The 21886-nt window shown below is 38.6% G+C and overlaps 1 protein-coding gene across 1 annotated transcript in view; it reads right to left on the minus strand.

Moving 5' to 3' along the window:
- The window catches only part of pex5la (peroxisomal biogenesis factor 5-like a), a gene marked incomplete at both ends in the record, with an annotated part of 79010 nt that overhangs the window by 14916 nt on the left and 42208 nt on the right, over positions 1 to 21886 (minus strand). The window contains 6 exons of the mRNA XM_079220704.1: positions 7723 to 7818; positions 9838 to 9867; positions 10155 to 10248; positions 10807 to 10930; positions 12118 to 12327; positions 16448 to 16559. Coding sequence (XP_079076830.1) covers positions 7723 to 7818; positions 9838 to 9867; positions 10155 to 10248; positions 10807 to 10930; positions 12118 to 12327; positions 16448 to 16559 — 666 coding nt within the window. The remainder of the gene's footprint in view (positions 1 to 7722; positions 7819 to 9837; positions 9868 to 10154; positions 10249 to 10806; positions 10931 to 12117; positions 12328 to 16447; positions 16560 to 21886) is intronic.

The raw sequence follows: 21886 nt of genomic DNA on the forward strand, positions 1-21886 counted from the left end.
TAAGTGTTGAGGAAAAACACAAATTTCCATATTTAAACTTGGACTGAAGGTGAAATTGTTGTAGATACAAATACCAAGACCGTGTGAAAAGTATGATGACGTACCAAAGTATCCCTTATATTTGAAGTAATTTGCCGTAATTGTATGAAACTTGAAAATCAATATATAGTTTTGAAAATACATCAAAGATCATAGTGTGCTCTTTTTAGTTAATGCAATCATGCAACATGAAATACTTTCATTGTTTTGCCAATGACACCTGCTTACCTTCTCACTAGACAAATAAATACATATATTGAATATTTTAATATTATTAACCATGTGACATATTAATAAAATATTATATATTCATTTTATTATTTCTTTTTTTTCATTTCAATAAAACTTCTTGTTGTGTTTGCAGCCAGATTCAACCTGTTCTTGGTTTGTTAAGTAAACAGAAGCCTCCCAAAACTGAGGAGTTTGATGAGCCTCTATATAGTTTTGAAAAGATATTCTAAAAGCCTATTCAGCCATGTTTTTTCCCCCCATCTCAGGTGTACTACTAAAATTAGAACCATCATGAATCGTAGTGATAGCGAGATGATTATGCGTGCATTTATCTTCTCTTCTCACTTTGACTTGTGCAACGCTCTGTTTAGCTGCCTTAGCCAAGAAGAGTTGAAACAGCTTCAAGGTGTTTGAAAAGCTGCATCAAGGGATTTAACTATGAAACAGGCCCACATAGTATCTGTCCTGTTTCACCATCCTCTCTCTGTATACCTGTTTATTTTCGTGCTGATAAAAAGGGCAATGTGGTGATTTTTCTACAGAAGATTATAAACTTCTGATTTTTACCTATAGAATGCAATGCAAATTATATGAAGAGCCTCCGAATGACACTGGACACCAGCATTGTTGTGCAGACATGCTATTATTAGTCATGCCAGTGGTCGGGCAATGTCGGTCTGTTGGTCAGTCCACCACTTTGCTCCATAGACTTATGTATCTCAACAATTATTTGGTCGATGTCCATTACATTTTGTGGCTTTTGGTGAAATGTCTCAACTAACTATTGGACAGTTTGCCAGACAATTCTATATAGACATGCATGTTCATCTCAGACAGAATTGTAATAACTTTATGTATATATACATATATATGTAAATATAACAGATGTATATAGTGTATACAGTATATATTTTATATATAAAATTGTTTAAATCCACATCATTTCTTCACATAGAAATTGTATCCACCGCACAGCACCAATTAGAAAAAAGAAACGTTGCTTTATAACTGGTTGGCCTGTTACGAAGAACAGAGTGGCGAAGAACATCAAGAGCAAATGCCAGGAGTTTATTTTTCATTAAAAACTAAATTATGACTAGTGTGTTCTATGCATGCCAAATTAATTGGCGCACACAAGGCCAAATTGCCTCCTAAGTTACCATATGAATGGTTGCTGACAATTAGTGTAGCATTTAAAAGGCTACTTTTTATACTGAGCCTGGCGCAGTGCTCACCACATATAAAACGCAGCAGGGCTCATCACTTCACGGAGAGATACGGCTTCTTTTTCTGTCCTCTTTATTTCTACCCATTGTGGTAAAAAAAAAGAAGAAGAAACGCACACAGTTATTAGTGAGTTATGCCTTTCCCCCTAGCGTACAGATGACGCTAACGTCATGCCTGCTTTTCATGTGAGTTTTCTTCCAGCTGAATGAGCCAATGATTCTTGGCAGTCTTCCTGTCAGAGACAGAGCAAGGCGTGAAGAATAATGCCAAACAGAGCAGAACAGCCTCCTGTGACTAATGGAGTCCTCTTCAGCCAGAAACTCATCAGTACATGACCGTACTGTGTACAGTAAATGTGTGTGTGTGTGTAGTGAAACTGTAGAGGAGTGCAGGGTCAGAAAGATCTACGGTATGTGTGTGTGTGTGTGTGTGTGTGTGTGTGTGTGTGTGTGTGTGTGTGTGTGTGTGTGTGTGTGTGTGTGTGTGTGTGTGTGGGTCAAAGGTCTTCTCATCTCCACATTTCTCAGTCTTGTGATTGACATTGAGACCATAGTGTGGCTCCTGGTGGTGAGAGATGGCAGGTAATTGCAGGCTACTGACAAATTGCCCGAAGGTGAGTCGCTGCTGTCGAGGCTGTCTGGAAGTGTGCTATCAGTTCCTCAGGTGGAGGAACTACATGCAATAGGGCTGGAAAAGTCAAAGAATTTCTAGCAGGAACTTGGATTTCGAGGTTTACATGTTTAAACAGTGTTTTTCTCCACTGAAGCCTAATAAGTTTACATTGTACTTATTTATTGATATACATTTATGTTCAAAGTGGGTTCATTTGGTGTTGATGGTATAACTGTTATATTTAATTTAATGCCTTGCAGGCAATATTCATTAACTCCAACACACATTATGTCATGCAATTATGTCTCAGTAAAACACTTTTGAAAATGTATTTGATCTTATAGTTCAAGTTGCAACTATTTTTATTTTACAATGTATATGACAGGGAATTTTACAGGCTATTCTCTTCTGAATATGAATGAATTATATGAATTATATCGTTGTATTGTTACATTACATTTAGCTGACGCTTTTATCTCAAGCGACTTACAATAAGTGCAATTCATAAGTGTCTTATGATCCCACGAGGGATGGGCCGTGAGATGGCAGGACACTTAAGATTCATTCATGTGCTTGCAGCATTTTTGTGATGTAGCTTGTCAAGACGGAGCTATTTTTAAACTACTTTATACGCTGTTAGTTTAACCTGTGACATTACATCACCATTTATAAACTTCTCATATATTTTCGCAACTTGCAAAGCAACTCGTAAAGCTGTTGAGTAAACGTAGTGGAGCACAATATTTCACTTTGAGATGTGATAAAGTGGAAGTATAAACTAACATCAAATTGAAATATCCAAGTAAAGTATACAAATGCCTTAAACTTGAGTAAATGTGCAACACCTAGTTACTTTGCATCCCAGTTCTCTTTGTAATGTGTGTGAATGTCGTGTGACCAACTGTTCCAACTGTCGGCCCTGCGGCTAAATCTCTGCACGGCATGGCGCTGCTCTCGGCCTCTGGCAGTCTTCAGCTTTATGCTCATGTGAATGCTTGTCATGCGACAGCTATTATGCTCGTTTACATAATCTAGTCGACATTTTTGTTTTCATTGTTTCTCGATCTTTGCGTGGACCTGTATTTACACTGTGCCTTCGTCTGTCATCATCTCCTTATTTGCGTCTCATAGACAATCGGTGGTTTGCGTTGTGAAATCCTATCTGGTGTGTAACTAGTTCGCCCCCTAATTGCACCGCGGGTGACATCTAATTGCTCGCAGTATTACAATGGAGAAAATATGCGTACGTGTTTTTTAATTTATAAGAAATCTAGTCGTATCTTAATAATGCTGTGAAGGGCGCTTTCTTTACACCGGCATTGGCAGTTTAATTATGTGGAACAAGACAAAGATACAGCGAGGTAATTTATATCCTATGTATCACAGGAGCAAGCCCATCGCTGCGACTCTAATTTCAGAAGCTCTGATGAAGCGTTAGGTGAAATGGATTAAATCCAGAGTGCTTCCTGCCGCCAAATATGGCACCAATGTTTGGAAATTAAATGTGGGTTGGAGGGTGGGATTCATTAGTTACTTCATGAATGCATTGTTGAAAACATAGATAATCATGTTAAAGGTCACACATACCCTCGGCTGTTGGTGTCACCCACATTAAGAAAAGATATATTTATATTTTGCCTCCAGAATCCAATTAGTGTGTCTTAGTCAGCTTGACTGAGGTAATAAATACAGTGAAACTAAATGTTCGCTGCTAGGAAGGTAATTTGCACAACTTGATAATTCTGTCTACTGTAGGTCAGCAAAAATACAGAAAGGGGTGGTCCTAAAGTAGAGCCGGGTACACAACAATTGCTTCAGACTTCAGAAAACAAAATCATGATGATTGTAAAAAAAAACATCTATTTTTTAATTTTTTTGCGCTAGGGATAGACAGAATTATTGATCATCATTAACAATATTCAGAGGGCCGTTTGGTCACAGTTCACGCATATTAAGGAAGTAACATAATAATGTATTCCCAAGCAAACACTATTTAACTTGCAACATTAAGCTTTATCCCACGTGTTCTTGAATTTGGATGTTGCACAAATACAGATCACAACCACGTCTCGATTTATTAAAAATCTGTAGGTCTATAGGCTTTGAATCTTTTGGCAGCCAAATCACGCTATTTCAGGAAAATTAAGTCATTTTTCATGATCCCCTTTCTCAGTGTTAGTACAACTGAAATTAGAATTGTTAAGACCCAATAAATACATCCAGCAGGTCCCTTTTGTTTAACTGGCAATAAGGGATGTTTGGATTTCTGTTAATTTGTTGCTTTTAGTGAGTGCTTTGCTGCCAAAATCAGACATTGTCGTGAGATGTTCCGTACAAATATTTGATCTTAGGTTTTCGTGTATAAGCGCTTCTCCAGCGAACTCTAACCTTATCTGTTTATGTCACTTTGAGTTGTGTTAACTTGAGACTCAACCTTTGGAAGAAATTAAGCACATGAATAAGGTTTACTTATCTATGTTACCCATGGGACTTACACTACAGAACATCTCATTATTTACCAGTGACATGGAGCAGCATAAAAAAAAGAAGCTCTCCTCATCTCCAGAGCCAGGCTGGCCTTTTAATGTTAATGAGCCACCCACCGCTCTGCTGCAGAGGCCAAGTCCTTGGTCAGCAAGACAAAAATAGGAAGCTGGAGTACCGATAATGTCACTCAGAGATGAATACAATAGATTTCAGTGGACAATGTGCGACCAATGCATGTTGGCAGACAATGTGATTACACACAATATGGATGTCTGTGATAACAACATATCAAGCGTCTGTGGCCTGGGCATTAGTGCAGTTAACAGTGAATTTATGACATAGGAGCAGTGTCACCAGGTAATTGTGGGTGAGATAATTAATACTTTCACTCCTTGAGTCTGGTTTGTTCTGTCTTTGTTTTTACTATGGTAACAAATGAAAATGTTTCTTTCTATACTGTCACAACAATCTAAAGAAGAAATAACTGCTATGAGAATTATTAGTTTAGACTGCAACGCTTCTTCAAGACATTCCTGTGTTTACTTTCTTGTCACATCTAGTGTCCCAGCTACGCTTTTAGAGATGCATTTGGGTTCACTGTGTTTCTGTGTGAAAAGAAACTGAACCAAAGAAAAAAATGATGTATGCATCTCTGACTAAATACATTTTCTCTGGGAAAATAAAGTCACCTTTTAATTTACACAATTAAAACCACTGACATTTTGAGCCCCAATCTCTAACTTCCTGCCTCTGCAATCTGTCACTTAACCAGAACTGCCTCAGAACCGTGTTCTGCAAGATAAAAGTGAACCTGTCCCGCTGCTGTTTAAATCAAATAAGGGGCCACGCAGTTACCTTCATCTCATCTTTATTGCCAGTGTGGGAGCGCTTTGTCATGCCTCACAGCAAAGAAACACTGTTCTCTAAAGCCACGATTCACCCTGTCGCTGTTCTAGTGATTTGCTATGTAATAAAAGTTTTACATTGTCATCAGCTCAGAGTAATTGTCCATGTCACATGAGGATACCATAAGTCACGTACCTGCGCAGAAAACAGCCTGTTATAATAATTCAAAGCCAAATGCCTTCTCATGGCCCATTGCCATTTTTATTCTCAATTTCACAGATATTTTTACACATTAACACACACATTTCTCATCAGGGCCTACTTTGTAAAATTGATGATATTTGGGAGCCTAAATCCTGGTCCTCTGTGGGTTCTAATTTTCTTATATCTGGGTGCTTCATCTAATTGAATGAAAGGTTGTGTGCTGATTTAATGTTCTCTCTCTGCCATCTGAGCAGTTTCTACCGCCATGTCTTTGTAAGTATGAAAGAGCATGCATATGCACAGCTACTGAAGTGGAAATGATCTGATTGTGGGCTTTGACATTGGCGGTTGAAGCCAAAATGACTGACCGCTTGCACCAGAGCTCCTCCAGAGTGGAGGCCTGCACTCAGTCCACTCGATCGAAGCCGAGAGATATTGTTACCAATCGATGATCCATGCTCAGACGCTTGTCCAGGAGCATCTGACAATCTCATCACTAACCTGCCCTACGGCTGATGCTTGTACTCAAACTGTGCAATTATTCTGGAGGATGTAGCTAACGGCATGTACAGGATGTGACATCATTTCTAACTTTGGGAAGGGATCCCCAAGCGGGCGGTCCACTTATCTGCTGCTATTCCTCTCACTTTCTCACCGTCTTCTTACCTCAGCTCTATTATTTATTGACCATTACACATATTTCAGTGTGCAACAGTGTACTGTAGCCCTCAGTAAAGCTGAAATAACTCAACAGAGCAGGGTTCACTCCCATTTTCTGGGAAAGGAGATGTCCATTTAGTGGTAGAGTGGATTTATTTAGAGTAAAAAAACTTTCGTGTTTTCTAGACTTCTGTACAGTACAGACACTCTGCTCTTTTAGTTACTCAGGTAGTTGTGATGAAACTCTTCAGCTGAAAGAAAACATATTGCAAAATGGCAAAAGTAAGAAAAACTTAATGCACAATGGCATTGAAGAGCAAATATTGATTAAAAGGCTTTGAGCTTCCATCAAAAGCTTATTCTTTCTCTGACATGTCGGAGTATTTTTTCATGTTGTCCTGGCAAAGTCTCACATCCCTGATAGCATGAGAGCATCAGCTAGACCTCACAACTCAACACATGGAGTGTGTCGGTACACAGTCCTATGAAGAATTAAGCCATCTCTAATTACTGTAACTTTGCCATCCCCTGTGGTATCGGATATGTCTGGCCATAAGATAACTGACCTATTTACCTATCTATTGTTAACCAGCTTCTTTTCTCTGAGTCAAACTCCAGCGTGTGTGTCAATTTAGCATGGAGTATTAAACGGTTAGCTAACACCACAGGGGCAAATACTTTGCATGACTGTCGTGATCATTTGGCAATGAGTTAAAAGGACTTAGGGAGTCCAATGGAAATCAGCTCCACAGGATCTCAGGTAGATGCATTTAAATTGCAGGAACGATTATGAGGCTACATGGGCAATGGTGTTGGAAATGTGATACTAAAAAACGGCTTCTTGGCTTAGAGTTCATAGAATTCTAGCTTTATTGCATCTCTTTATTCAAATATTTCTCAAAACACTAAAGGATTTTTTTCATCATCTTTTCATTAGGTTGGAAGCTAATGGCAGGTTGGGTGTTTCTACTGCGAAAAAGTAAACTAATGAACAAAAGAATTCTATATCACAATATGATGAAATTCTCATATGATCGGTCCAGGGTGGTCAAAGGTCTGGGTGGCCCCATTTGGGACAGTCTGATCCTGGGGGATTTCCCAGACTCCCTGTCAGATCAGCAAACTTTCTATTGCAGTCGTCAAACAGGTTCGAGACCCATCACCAGCCTGCTGTGACAACCAGCGCTAGGGTTTGAGCTGCTGAATAATAGATGCTACAGCTAACCGTTGACTGATAACTGAAGGCCTGTCTCTCGGAGCCGACACCCGCCCTCTTCCAAGTGAAGTGGGATTCTGGTGGCGGTGAGGACGGAACGATTTTTCACGTTTCTGCCATTTAGGATTTAAACTAATAAACAAACTATTAAATCGTACATAAACAAATAATTTAAGTGCACTAAACAGCACTCCGCTTACCTCAACAGCCGCCTTTGCTCTCTCAAACTCCTCCTCCAGGGACTGATGTCTGGACAGGAGGGCACTGCCCCACCGCTGCTCCTTGGCTAGGCGAGCCTGTCACACACACATACACATGTTTCATAATATATATGCATATATTCAAAGACAAAATGTATTAAACATATACACACACACACTCACATTCACGCAACACACCACAAGCAGACACGCGCACACACATCCACGTAGCAGCACAGCACATCACTCACACAACCAATCAGTCAGAGGGAGAGACAGGCAGGGAGAGTGTGCAGGGTCAGCCGTCTCTGCTTTCTCAGGGACGAGTAAATATCCCTTCCTCGACAAAGCCTCTGACATGCTTAGGAAGGCCAGCAGAATCACGACTGTCAGCGCCTCGTGCCGCCCCTCATCTGAGTGCCATGCTACTCATCCAGCCGCTCGCAATTTCACTCCCCCACCCACTTCCCTTTCCCGTGCACCTGCACATGCAATATCTGAATTATGTTGATAGCCTCTCCGTTACAAACTTGCAGATAAAGCATTGCCTTGCTGTGAAAATGAAAATAGATCAATTACACGCATGTGGTTTTGCGTTTTGAGTACGGTGTAGTTTACATCATTCTCAATTACACCTGCACATTGAACTGAAGGGTACATTATTTTGAGATAGCCTCAGATGTGATATGGCGCTAGATTTTCTGTGAATAGCAGGGACTGTACTTATAACAGGGCTAGCAAATCCATAACAGAGACTGAGGAATTCATTTCTCCATGTCAGTGGCTTCCCACAGAATGGGCCAGCCAGTACCTGTAACAATGTCCATCTCTACAGAGTCATTATGCAAGAATAATTGAGGTTACTTAATCTCAGTATTAATGGACTCAGAATAAATTGCCTCATCCATTTATTTTAGATAACCATTTTATATTGTATTTACAGTAACAGAAATGCATGCATTGTTAAAAATCGTCCCACATTTACAAAGCTCTTTGCTGTTATAAACTGCAGGATGCAGTATGGTTGGAAAACCCCACCTAAAAATTCACTCTTAACACATTTGGTAATTTTGGTTGTATTTATGTATTTGTTTATCTTAAATCCCCTGAAGTCTGGCAAGATTTAGCATCCTGACAAAACTATTTCCAGCCATAGTTAATCCCAGAAAAGAATAAAGAAAATGTTAGCAACTAATGTCAGGCTCTGTTGCCAGTGTTTCAGAAACAAAGAGGGCTTCCATCAGGGAATACCACTTGAAATTAATATATAAACTTAATATTACATAATAATAATAATGTGCTTTGAGTTTAGCAGTTTGAAGTTTTGGGCTGGTCCATGCTAACATACTACTTTTCAGACTTCTGTGCATAGTTCCATTAATTTTATGTACAATGGAGAAAAATTGTACTACCGATTTTTTCCCAGGAATGTCGCCACAGTCACCCAGTTCGTAATACTGCAAATATATAAATATTGCAATACTTTTATCAGTGGGCCATAGGCTGCATGTCATGCAACACAAGTTTCCCTTCCTTGCATGCTTCATGTGTGTGTGTGTGTGTGTGTGTGTGTGTGTGTGTGTGTGTGTGTGTGTGTGTTTTACCTGCTCAGTAGGAAACTAAAACCACTCTTTACAATATACTCTGTCAGCTATTATGTAATTCCTGAGCAAAACACATTTAGCGTGTTTGTTTGCCAATAACTTCCCTCCATCTCGGTCAGTTATCTTTAATCACAGATCTATTATTTATCAGAGTGCTGCAAAGGTGTTAAGATAGCTTGCTGAGATCAACACTAATGGGCTCAGGGTAAAGTTGCTGAGTAATTTATAGGTTCTTAATAATGGTGTCTGTAAACAAGACCCGTTATGCAAACCTACACAGAGACATCAACTGACGAGGAAAGCGCTTGACATTTGGACCTTGTAGCACCACAAAGGAACAATTTCAAGGCCAACAATATATCTGGATTTTGTCAAGTCTTTCTTTTGGCTTCAATAATCTACTCTTTTTGTGCTTTTAAGTCAAATTTTATCAGATGGTGATGCTTTTTTTTCCCGGTGCAAATGTATAACTCTTTCAATATCATATGAAAGGATGCATAGGGAGGCTTACATGTCTTCCACTAATATACTGCCTGTTGAGCTGCAATGGAAGAATTGTAGGTATTAGGGCAAAATGATGGGGACACACTTACTCAACAGGGCGACTCAAACTTCAATATTAAGGCTACAATATCATGCATTGGCATGCAGTTGCTAAATAAACAAGTTAATTAATCATTTTGTGAAATCATTTTCAGGGTTTATCAGTCAGAACAAATAAGTGTGAAGCTATAAGTGTGAAGCTTTCTCGCTGCAAAAGGATTGATTTCAAGTGCAGACATACAACAATGAGGATTACTGACCGCTTCTGTCTTACTGACCACTTACTTGACATGCTAAAGCAGAATCTGGCTCCACTTTGGGATTTGCTTCCAAGGAGTTCTTGTTCAATGGCTCTATTTGTGTTTTACAGTCTATGGACCTAAAGTAGAAGAGAAACAGGTGGTTTACATGATACAGACACACATGATATCTTTCTTATACTCAGAGGAGATGCAGTATCTCAAATGTACGCTCATAAGAGTTCTCCACCTTGAAATCACTGCCTCTTTAGCAAATTTGAAAATGTTTCAGTGCCAAATGTTTTTCTTTTTTTTTTTTAACAATATCTGTGCATGGCTACTATGTTAGAGGACATGTTTGGGAAAGATTGTGGTTATGGCAAATTAACTATGTTAGAGTGTGGTTAAGGTTAACTTAACCAAGTTAAGGTTAACCTAATTTCAGTTGCACACAGGTTAACTTTTCCTTGAGCCTGCAATAATTTAGTAGTATTTTGGGAAACCGTTGCTAATATGGTGGACATGGAGTAACAGAAGCCTCATTTAGAACCATGTGACTGAACACATTGCAAATATAATTCCAGAGTGAAATATCTAAATCTTAAGCTGCTAAATACTCCACTGTGGTCACCAGCTAGTCTCTGTCTACCGTTTGGAGCTTGGCAAATAGCGTACACAATACTCAGGACAATACCTACCACAGAAACTCATTGGATACATTTTTAGAAGAACGCCGTCTCTCCAACTTCCATTTTCTGTTGCCATTCCTCTCTGGGTTGGGGTTCAGTTCTTCCCATTTATCCAGCGTTGAACCGATGTTAACTGGTGACCGTAATGAAGTAATGAAGAAAAATACAATAATAAAATCACAAAACCAAAATAATAAATAATAATAATAAAAGAGGCAAATTTAAGTTAATTTGTTGCACATCATAGACATCCTCACATTTTGATCAAATAAGTCATTCTAAATCATCTGTTAATTTGGAAAAATGCTAATGTTTTTTCAACTTTGTGATTTTATTTCTTCAATTTTGTCATTTATAATGTTGTCCATTAGTTGAAAAGCAAACCTTTTGACACCGGATTACAACCACTAATGGAGTCTGTCTGATAGGACAGTGAGCTAAAAGCAGGCTGACAATTGGTGCGGTGGATGTCTAAATGAAAAACACATGCCCACAATTGTAACAGGACGTACAGTTTTGCTTAAAGGACGCCCGGGTTATAATCAATCTCACCGCCATGAATTATTCACCACAATGTAGTCTGACACAGTCTGCATAATTAGTTCTCATTGAAGACTTTAACCTTTTCAACTGGCAAATAGGAAAGCAATTGGCCATTTCCTCTTAATGTCTTTTAAGATGATCCCTTTCATTACAGTAAATTGGCTTGATCCGACTTTGCTCTATCTTGAACGCGTGTGTGCGAGGTGAGTTCCATGGGGGTTGATGGGAGTCTTTTACGTTTACGTTTACGTTTTACCAGCCTTGACAACGATGCTTTTGTTTTCACTATGTGAGTCTGTGTGGGAGTCATCATGGAAAAATGGGGGTTCAGTTTTTCCCTGGGCCGTTTTGCCATCGCGATTGGTGATTCCATCGCAAGTTATAGCTATAGATGTGTATGCTATTATATGTACGTTACAGAATAAATCCGGTGAAAGGAAAACATTTAGTTTTTTTTCCTGTTAGTATAAATTCCTCACTGTTCGCTTACTGCTGCATGCTGTATACTGTGTGCTATACTATCAATATACTACACACTGACAGATTGTCATTCTTAGGGTAAATACACACATCATTCAGCCAGTATGATACGTATCTGTAAATGCAGGCTATGCACTCTAGTGTATGCATTATTCAGTGATACCAAGTGACTGATGGTTGGTCTGCATCATTCTCCCAAAATCTTTCTTTTGCCCATAAATTGCATGTTAGGAATGTCTATACTTTTGGCTTCTCTGAAAGATTGTGAAAAATCCAACGTTTACAATCCGTCTCTACCTGAGTCTAGTGATGCCCTCTCTGGGGTCCTCATGCTTTGTCCTGTCTGTTCAACTTCCACCTGGATCAGCTCTGTCTCATCCGTCTTCTTCCTGTGGGAGTTGCTCTTCTGGCTGTTGCCCCGGGAAGAGAGAGGGCTCCTTTTGTCCTTGCTCCTCCTCCTTTCGCCAGGTTCACTGAGATCCAGCAGGTCCAGTGTTGAAGATAGAACTGAGGGAGATGACAGTAGTTTAGTTAACCAGCTGCTCCTTGTGAGTCTGTTTTTGTGTGTCAAAATGTGTCCTGGAATTCTGAATACTTTATCAGGTGTTTAATATGTCTGTGGACAGATGTTGTCAACTTGATGGCGTCACAACTGCGCAGGATGCATTTACGAAACTTGAAATTTTGAAGATGGCCGTGGTCCAAGTGTGCCGGAAGAAAGGGTGGAAAGGGCCATTTTCCAACATTATATTCTGAGCAAATTCACTGCATCACAGGTATAAATGGATACTTTATACCTGTGGATACTTCAAGCGCCCTTTAATTAAAAAAAAAAAAATACTGTTTCAATCTCTTATTCCCTGATTTTTCTCTCTATTCTTTTGTTGCCTTAAATAATTGCTCTGAGAAATTTAAGAGGTGAGATTTAATATAATTATATAATTATAATTTCTGGGTACGTCATCTGGGTAGTTCTGCATTCATTGTGTGGTTTGGACAAGGTTGTCCACTCTACAAAGGGGTGTTTGAGATTCTTCAGCATGCATTATATTTTGTAAACTTTCTTTTTAGACAAGTTTTCACTTATTGTCCTGCATGAAGCTTGGATTTTGATCTACACATTTTCTGACACTGTGAGTTGAGCTGTCAAAGGTACTTAAGCTGTTACGGTATTGCCCCCTGGGTGGACATCTAAAAAATGTACTGCTGCTCTTTTCAAAGAATCTAAATATACTACAGGTCACTGCACTGTCTGATAAGGATAAGGCAGCCCCTTGAGGAGCTCCAGTTTGGTCAATTAAGTAATTCAATCGCAAGTTGTTCGAGCGGCAAAGAAGGACAGAGCCTTCTGTCAAAGGGGTCAACTTTGTCTGTGATGTCATCCAGCTTCATGATTGCAGACTCTGTAACTGTTATAGTTCTGAGCTAATCTTTTTGATTGAAACTGGGTAATTATTGTGATCAATTCAAAACCTCAGGTAATAGCAGAATGCAAGCTTTCTTATTTATTTTTTGTAGATCAATTTAATTGTAAATCCATTCCTTAACACTGTTCTTTCACATCTTGTTTATTGAATATTTTCTGTGTGAGTAGTTTGACTTGTAGTTCAAGTGAAGGTTCACTGCGGCTGCATGAGGACAGTCTTACTCATATGTGAATATCTTGCAACTGAAATAAGTACATTAATAAATAAAACAAAAGCAAAACAGGGTGAAATGCACACAGGGAGCCTCATTTTAGGTGTTATATGTTTCCTATTAATATTATTGTAATGGCAAATTTGTGTGAAGTGCATTTTTGCTTCTGGTCATACATTTCTTCCCTCAATGGTTAACATTATCATATCTTCAAAATACATTCTACACATTAAATTACATTGTCAGTATAATGCCCATCTTATACATGAAGGCACATCTAGAATTTGTTTTCATGCAATAATTATGTCGTTTCTGATGATCTTTTTCATTGCCTCCTGATTTTTATGAACCAATAGCAGTGAAAAACATTGTGAACCACACAGAAGGGATGGTAAACGTTTGCTTTAAAGTCAAGTTCAGTTAAGATAAGAGACCATTACCCCAGTTAAACAGCATTATGCATTGGTTATTTGAGGAACCTACAAAGATTTCTCACTTATTTCCCAGGACCCTGGCTGTGTCCTTTGTGCAATGAGAGCTCAAAAATACAAGCACATGACTGCATAATTGGCGTGCTGCTGCTTCATGACAACCAACTGAGAGCATCGTTGACTGAAATCTCTGCGTAATTAGAGAGTCTGCTTGTCTTCCATGCCTTGTGCTCTTTAGATGGCAAGTACAATTACAAATCAAGGGAGACACACTCGTGGGGAAGGTTGCCTGAAGAGTTTTTAGCACCAAAAGGAAACACAAGCTGTTCATAAAAAGTCAATGATGTCAAAAATGTGTTGGCACCCTCAAGTCTACTTGAAATGATGAGGCTGGGAAGACAATTGCACAAGTTTTCTTCGTCAACAGGATATTTCAACTGGATGCTTGTATACTGTATATTAATCAAACTAATAAAGAAGGGGTATGTCATACATTCTAATATTACATTTCTGAGTCAAACCTCTGAGGTTAGTATTTGTATTACTGAGTTACCAAGACAATCAAGAACGCTTCCCTTTATTTACTGACCATGTCCTGCAGTTAATAGCTGCAGGTTCCGATTAAAAAGTCGTAGCAATTGTTAAAACGGTGGGTCCTTGACTTCTGAAAGAAAGAGACAAAAGCAGGCTTCTCATTTCTAGCCAATAATTGTTAATTTTATCGAAGGAAATGCGAGCAGATTTGATCATCTCTAGCTATTAGAATCGATTCATAATTCTGTGGTTGACTTATTTAAATACAAAACCCTTGAATGATCTCATTACGCATCCTATTTCCAAAACGAAATACATGTTGGGTTATGTTGGCAATTAAGTACTGATGACTATCCTAAACAAGTGGGAAGGACACAGCAGTGTTATATCTTAGGGGCAACCAGCCGATACATTTTTTTCCTTTTATTACTTACGTTTTAAATTGAAACAGACGTTTATTTGACTAGTGTGTTTCTAAACCCATGAAACCAATTTATAATTCATGATGTGTTTTTTTTTTAAAGTTCCTTCAACAGGCAAAAATAGTCTTCAACCTCAAAATCAGACGAAAGGAAAAACTGCACGCAAGAGAGAGCACAACAGGATGTGGGTCTCATGTGGATTAGCATATTTGAGCTGGTAATTATCGTTCATTATTTATTTTCTTTGCTAGCTAATTCCTATTTAGTGTTTTTCAGTGCCAGTCCATCACAGTGTGAAAACAGATCAACAATCACACGTTCTCCTCACCTGCATGTCTTTAGAGGAAATCAGAGCAGCTGGAGAAAACCTCTGTTCCTCTTTTATAACTACTTGGAACTGATGATTTTATGGACAAGGATTTGCTTTTAAATGGCACACAAATCAACAATATTACACAGAGACTACATATAAGACAGGATCTGACCATTTTTGGTATTTTGAGGTGCCTGACAAATTATATAAGGCCTGTACACAGCATTGTCAGCGGGAGTGGCAGGAGGCAGTGAGGAGACAGAAGGTTTAGCGTTTCCCACAACATCCACCCATACTTTTCCCGCCTGAATCAGCACAGTCAGTGGCCAGAGTGGAGATGACACATGTCAACTGTGCAATCTGGTTCTGTAAATCATCGTCATTCAAAAGATGGTACAGCTCAGTGATCAAGGTCTCATCTCCATGCGGAAACCAAGATGACACTTTTACTCGGCATCTGTTGAAGTCAGAACATTCAACACCTACTTTGAGCCATTTCATTTTAAGAATAATTCATTGACGGGATGAAAAGGTTGTAATTAATAAATAACATACTGTAGTACACATATAGTAAGGGACACACTCTTGAGCTTACATTTCACATGTGCTTCACGGATGCTACAAGTAAAATCTGATTTGCCAGTTTGTGCTAATGCCTTTTTGTTTTCATCATCTCGTTGCGGCCCCTTTTTCTGGAGTGGTTTAATGTCACAGGAATATTAGGGTTACCAACTGTAATTGCATAATAGTAGTGGATGGAAGCAATCATTAATTAACAATTTCTTTGGCTGATTTTCTGGAAATTGGATACAAATTTGCTCTACATTTTTTTCAAAGGCCTGAGTGGTTGAAAACAGAGATCACCGATTTTTACTTGACATTTTCTTCTAAATGTATCTAAAGTACATCAGGTAACATACATCTTGTTTAGCTATAACCGTGATCAATAGCATGATGTTGTCTTTGATAAACACATGACCCAGCTGAATAAAAAAAAAAAAATGCCATGTTCAACATGTCAACAGGAGGCGGCATCCAATGCGTCATTCAAGTCCACTCACATGTTAACAACAACATGGATTTGGAAAGAGTTTCCTCTACATTATACACTGCAGGGAAATATTACATTTGTATTCCATATTATTCTTTTGACATGGAGCTCTGTCTTAATGGTACAGCTAAAGGGCATTTTAAACAACAAATAACTTGTAATACTGTGTAATCATCTAGGAATGTTTTCACATCAACTGTTAGACATTTTTACAGGCTGAAGGTTTAGTGTACTGTACCAGCTGTGTTGGAAGTCACTGGCCGGGAAAGGCCATCACACTTGGTCTCGCAGAGGAAATCGTCGATGGAGGGACTTAAAAGCGGGCGGCTCTCTTGTTGCTCACTCACCAGCTGGAAGGGCAAACAGACAAGACAGTTCAGGCTCTCACTCAGCATGAAACTCCCATCATATAGAAACAGATGACACCAGTGTCCCCATACTGACACGTCCCTGCTTTGCAAAAGTCTTTCAACATGTATGTGTGTCGTTTTAGGAAGAAAACACACATTTGTGCTCCTTTGCAGCACATCATTTATTCACAGCATCTTGACATAGATACACTGAAGTGATTCAAGTGTGTGTTGATCCACTCAGATGTTAGGGATGTTGCAGTTTTTTTAACACTTAACATCGATGTAAGGCAGAATACTGGACACTGTTTTTCCAAATGGGCACTTTAGTTGTAGTTTTAGTCAAACTGTGTTGTGAAGATCATTCACACACAAACGGGTGTTTTCATTTCTGGGTAATTAGATCTCTTCTCAGTTTGATGTTGGGTTTAGCTCTGCTGAAATTACTTGAGGTCAACAAACTACATCAACTAATAATTATAAGGGCACGGTCGCACATGCACAGAATTAATATTTGCAAATTTGTATGTTTGCATCACGTAGAGTTCAACTTTGGTTTACTTTGACCCACCAAGTCGCAGGCTCAACCAAAAGCAAAGCTATGTGTTTGTATATAGTTTTAAATACATTCAGGGGTTGAACCCACTTGACACTTCCCACATTCAGCTAAAATATTGTCTCGACAGACGATGGTTCTGTATTCATGTGTGACCGTGACTCCCACCATAAAGGTGCAATCAAAGAGATCTCTTCTTGGTTTTTCCTGTGGTGTGGCAAAAGGTAAGTTGGACAGGAAAGGTTGTAAACATAAACATTATCATTATACAAGTTGTAAGTTATACGACTTCTTATCAAAAGATGTATTGTCATTAACTTTTATCACTGTCATGGAACTTTGTCATGGAGCCAAAAAGCATCTCTTTGTCTCCGCTGCTTGTTTGATTTTACGATTGTTTACCCACCCCGTCTTTCTTGGCTGGACATTGAAGAGCAATTTCAATCAGATCGTGTCCGAGCGGCCTTAATTTGTTACCCAAAGCGGATACTTGATTGAATGGGGAGTTGAATTTAGTGTGAATGTGATTTCTGAAGCGGCCTATTAAGGCATGGTACGTAAAAACACCTGTGTGAGAGGACTATAGGTGTGCAGGGCTTTTACTATTTAAGATTCTAAATAGCATACTTAATAAATCAGTTTACTACAGAAAGATTAGCACTAATGCACTGTGGTAACCTGCTCATCAATGAGAGAAATACTGAGATGAGCTGAGAGAAACCCGCTGGATTTGTCCCAAACATTACTAACCATTATTGGCTATCTAACCTTCCAAACCATGAACATGAACATGATAATGCCATTGCCTGTGATGCACCCATGTGTGGGCTTGCCTGTGCAGCTGCAGAAAAGGTTACATCCAATTAATTATTGGTACCCTTAAGCCTCGATGTTCCAGGTGCAGCTGGCCACGATTTACCAACCAATGCTTTATAACTTGGAGGCTAAGTGTTGTCTCTTGGAAAGGGTAAACCACCACCAGTTCTGTCAGCCTGCGTAGCGTGCATATAATGCTGGCGGCCAGGAAACATGACATTTGTTTTTGTAGCTCTCCAGGCCATGATTGCAAGCAGAATTTAAATGAAGGTGCTAAAGTTTAATTACCAATCACTGCACACAACCCGCCATAGGCTTGATATAAAAGGTTCTGAATGGGGGTTTCACGTCATGTCTTCACTGTACCTACCTTTACAATTACAAACGTACAGTATATCCATCCTGTATTTAACACGTGTTTAGTTGATGCTAGCTTTACACGCTTATTATTTCCACAGACCCCACAGCTGTATAAAATATTAGTAATTACAAAACATTTTCTTCCTTGAAAATGTTTTTTCTTTTCTTCTGACCTGACTAAAACTCATGTAAATGGAAACAAACAAAGGTGAATAAATACAGAAATGACCAGAAAACATAATTACACCAGGTACGGAAATATTTCAAGTTTTCAGCTTTCTGCCCTATGCATCAACCATTACTCAGTTGTTTCTGTCATTTAGTCTACCCTCATTGATATAGATGGTTAACAAAAAGAAGATATACCTCATTGACAAAAGCTCCACACACTCCAGCCTTTACCAAAAACCATAAAGTTAAATCCACACCTCGCTAAAACAACCCCCCAAAAAAACGGAACATTAAAACCTTCATAAAAATAGGATTTCTTGCAGGACTGTTAAATTAGACAGCATTAGTTATAGCTAGATGTATCTAGTAAAGTCACAACTGAGTATATATTAGTTTAGTTTTTATAATAGTTGGATAACATAGCATGTTATCCAACATGAGAACATTAGTTGTGTTTGGGGTCAATTAGACACCAGGAATTTAATTGACTGACCTATGAACAAACTTTAAATAAATAAGTAACAGATACCCACATGGAATTTGAAAGTCCTGGCTTGGTGTAAGATGCACACAGATATAGTGCACATTCATCTTATACATATCTGAGATCCTAAACTAAATTAATGAGCCATTTTCTGTTGCGGTCTTCTGAAACACCTCATTAGTTCACTGTTGTGTTTGTAAGCAATTCTCATAACGTTGTTTTAGCATTGTTCAGCTGTGAAATAGCGCTAGGCTTAAGCCTAAACAAAATAGACAACTAATTATAACTCATGATGAGGTGGATTTCATGAATTTTGCTTCATGCACCAACAGAATTGTTTCTTCTAGTTTGGAATAATATTTAAAAAAAAATCTGCACAAAAGAATAAAGAAGAAACTTTCCAGAAAACTTCTGAAAAAAGTACATAAATAATATCCAGAGAGGGAGTCATTACTTTGTTGAGCAAGAGTTTGTCCTGCGCTGCTAGAACGCTGACCCAGCATCGGTAATTAGAGTTTGTGCTGTTGTGGTGTCAGAACAAAGTTTATGTTCACGGGAAGTCTCACAGTGTGAAGTAACCTGAAGTCACCCTCCGCTGTTGCCGGCCCATGCATTTCCCCCCAATTTTGGATTGCAGCGACAAATCATAGGATGAAAATACACCGTAGTAGTCTGGTTTTAAAAGGGAAAATGTATCCAGTGATTTACGGGCTTGGAAAAGTGTAGGGGGGTCTGAGTGAAGGCGGAGCTATCGGTGACTCAGTTACAGTTGTTAGTTCTGTCAAAGAGGTTGATGCCTTTTTTCTTCTTGACTTAAAAACTTTTTAAAAAAGAAAAAGATTAATAAAAACAACTCAACTGTTTGACTTTAATGGAGGAAATTAATAATTTCAAATGGCTTCTGCTGCTTTAATTAATTCAACGATTTTTGGCCACATTCAACTGAAACACTACCTGATTAAAAGACCACCTGAAACATAGGTAGAAATTATGAAACTGACAGACCCAACGCTGGCAACAAGATGAAAGAGGTTCTGCTTGTCATTGAGAGAAAACAAAAACGGCAGCATTCATCCGCCCTGCTATTACTATTTACCACATCAAAACACTTTTTCCCTTTTAGCCTGCATGTTGTGTTTGTTGTTTTTGATGAGAGGGGAGTATAGTGGTCGGGCTCACTCTGTTATGTGTAGGCTGCCGGGTATGTTTTTCAGAAAACTGGCTTCTTTTTATCTTTTGGAATATTTCATATCTGGTTTGTTCGCATATGCAAACATGTCTGGCAGGTGTTGTGAAAAATCGGACACTTATTTGTTTAGACAATTAGAGCGGAAAGATGAATTGATTAATCTCATTGACAGAAAAAGAACGTGCATCAATTTTGATAATCTATTTGTCTAATTGTTAGTCACTTTCTAAGTAAAAATGCAAACCATCAATGTGAAAATGCATCACTCAATTGATTCATGTGTCCCCTACAGTAATGGACTGTCCTGGTCCTGGAATTATGATTTAATATAGATAACAAATTAGATTATTAAGTTTGTTAGTGCGCTCAGATGTATCAGTTATCTTCTGAAATATCAATTGGTCCATTAAACGTGAATGCCATCTGAGCTGTATAAATATAGTGTACTCTTGTGGAGACATGCAACCTGAAGACTGGAGGGGGAGAATCTCTTAACAATGGAAATGACATTCATAAATGCACATGTTAGCAGTGGCAAATAACCGGATAAACATCTGGCAGTGAATAACAATTTTTGTGACGCTTGTGAAGCGTCTTTTGGGAACATCTGAGAGTTCCAGTCTGCATTAAATGAGGTGAGCTGTTAAACCTGGTCGTATGTGAAAACTCCCCAATGATAAATGACCTTGGATGTATCCAAAATAGACACACTGTTTTTGATGTTTGATTGACTGAAGGTCAGCACTGTCAAGGCTGCAGCATGCTGGAAATGTATAGCATACCATAATCTGCAGCTAATACATTAAATCGTCAGAAGGTTTTTAGGGAATACTGAAAACTCCCATATCACGTTTTTTTTGCCGCCGATACTAAGAGATCCCTTTGTTGTTTGATTATACAGCTAGTCGACAAGGCTCCAGACAATTGTTTATTTTTTGGCCACTGTCCAAAGAATGTAAACTATCAAAAGTTCTAAATGTTATCCTTTTACTTTGTTATAGTCATCTGTAGGGTTTTTCTTCATTAAAAACACATAATTCAAATGAAAAGGAAATAAAAGATTGTATTTTTATCAATTAAAACCAATCTTGTCAACAGTACTTTTAATGATGTATTATAAGCTGCTTATAGGTATTGTAAACAGGTCATATTTCATCTCTACGATCTATTTATGTTGTTGTAAAAACTTCTCCTTCAAACAACTGGATTTATTTAAGTTTCTCACCAACAGTACATTTTACAATATTACATGTCAACACATCATAATAACATTCTCATTTTCACTAAACAGAGCCTGAACGCATCATAATGTAACTGGACGGGACCTTCTTTCTCCTCCTGATGACTTAAACACGGACTGGTTGTTTACAATGTAACATCATCAGCGATCAGCCACTAGAAAAGCATAAGTGCAGACGTCCTGATTGCATATTTGACTGAATATTGGCGGATAACGATCGTCAGTAAAACATTATTTCACACTGTGATGGTCTTCGGTGTTCCGTTACAGCAATAGTTGACAGGATGCTGAGTCATGTTTACTGCTGAAAGTTGGCAACGTTAGCATATTCTTAGAACGTATGACATGGTGTTTAGTTGTGAAATGAGAACATTATTTGTGATGAACTGCAGCCAGCTTGACCCTTGATTGACTCAGTGAGGATTATGAAAACGTAATCTCTAGTGAGATGATGCATTTCTGTAGGATTCTAAAGTGTTGTAGTTTTAAGCCCAGCTAGCAGCTGGAGTTG

Source organism: Taurulus bubalis (genome assembly GCF_910589615.1).
Source record: "Taurulus bubalis genome assembly, chromosome: 7".
Taxonomy (NCBI): domain Eukaryota; kingdom Metazoa; phylum Chordata; class Actinopteri; order Perciformes; family Cottidae; genus Taurulus; species Taurulus bubalis.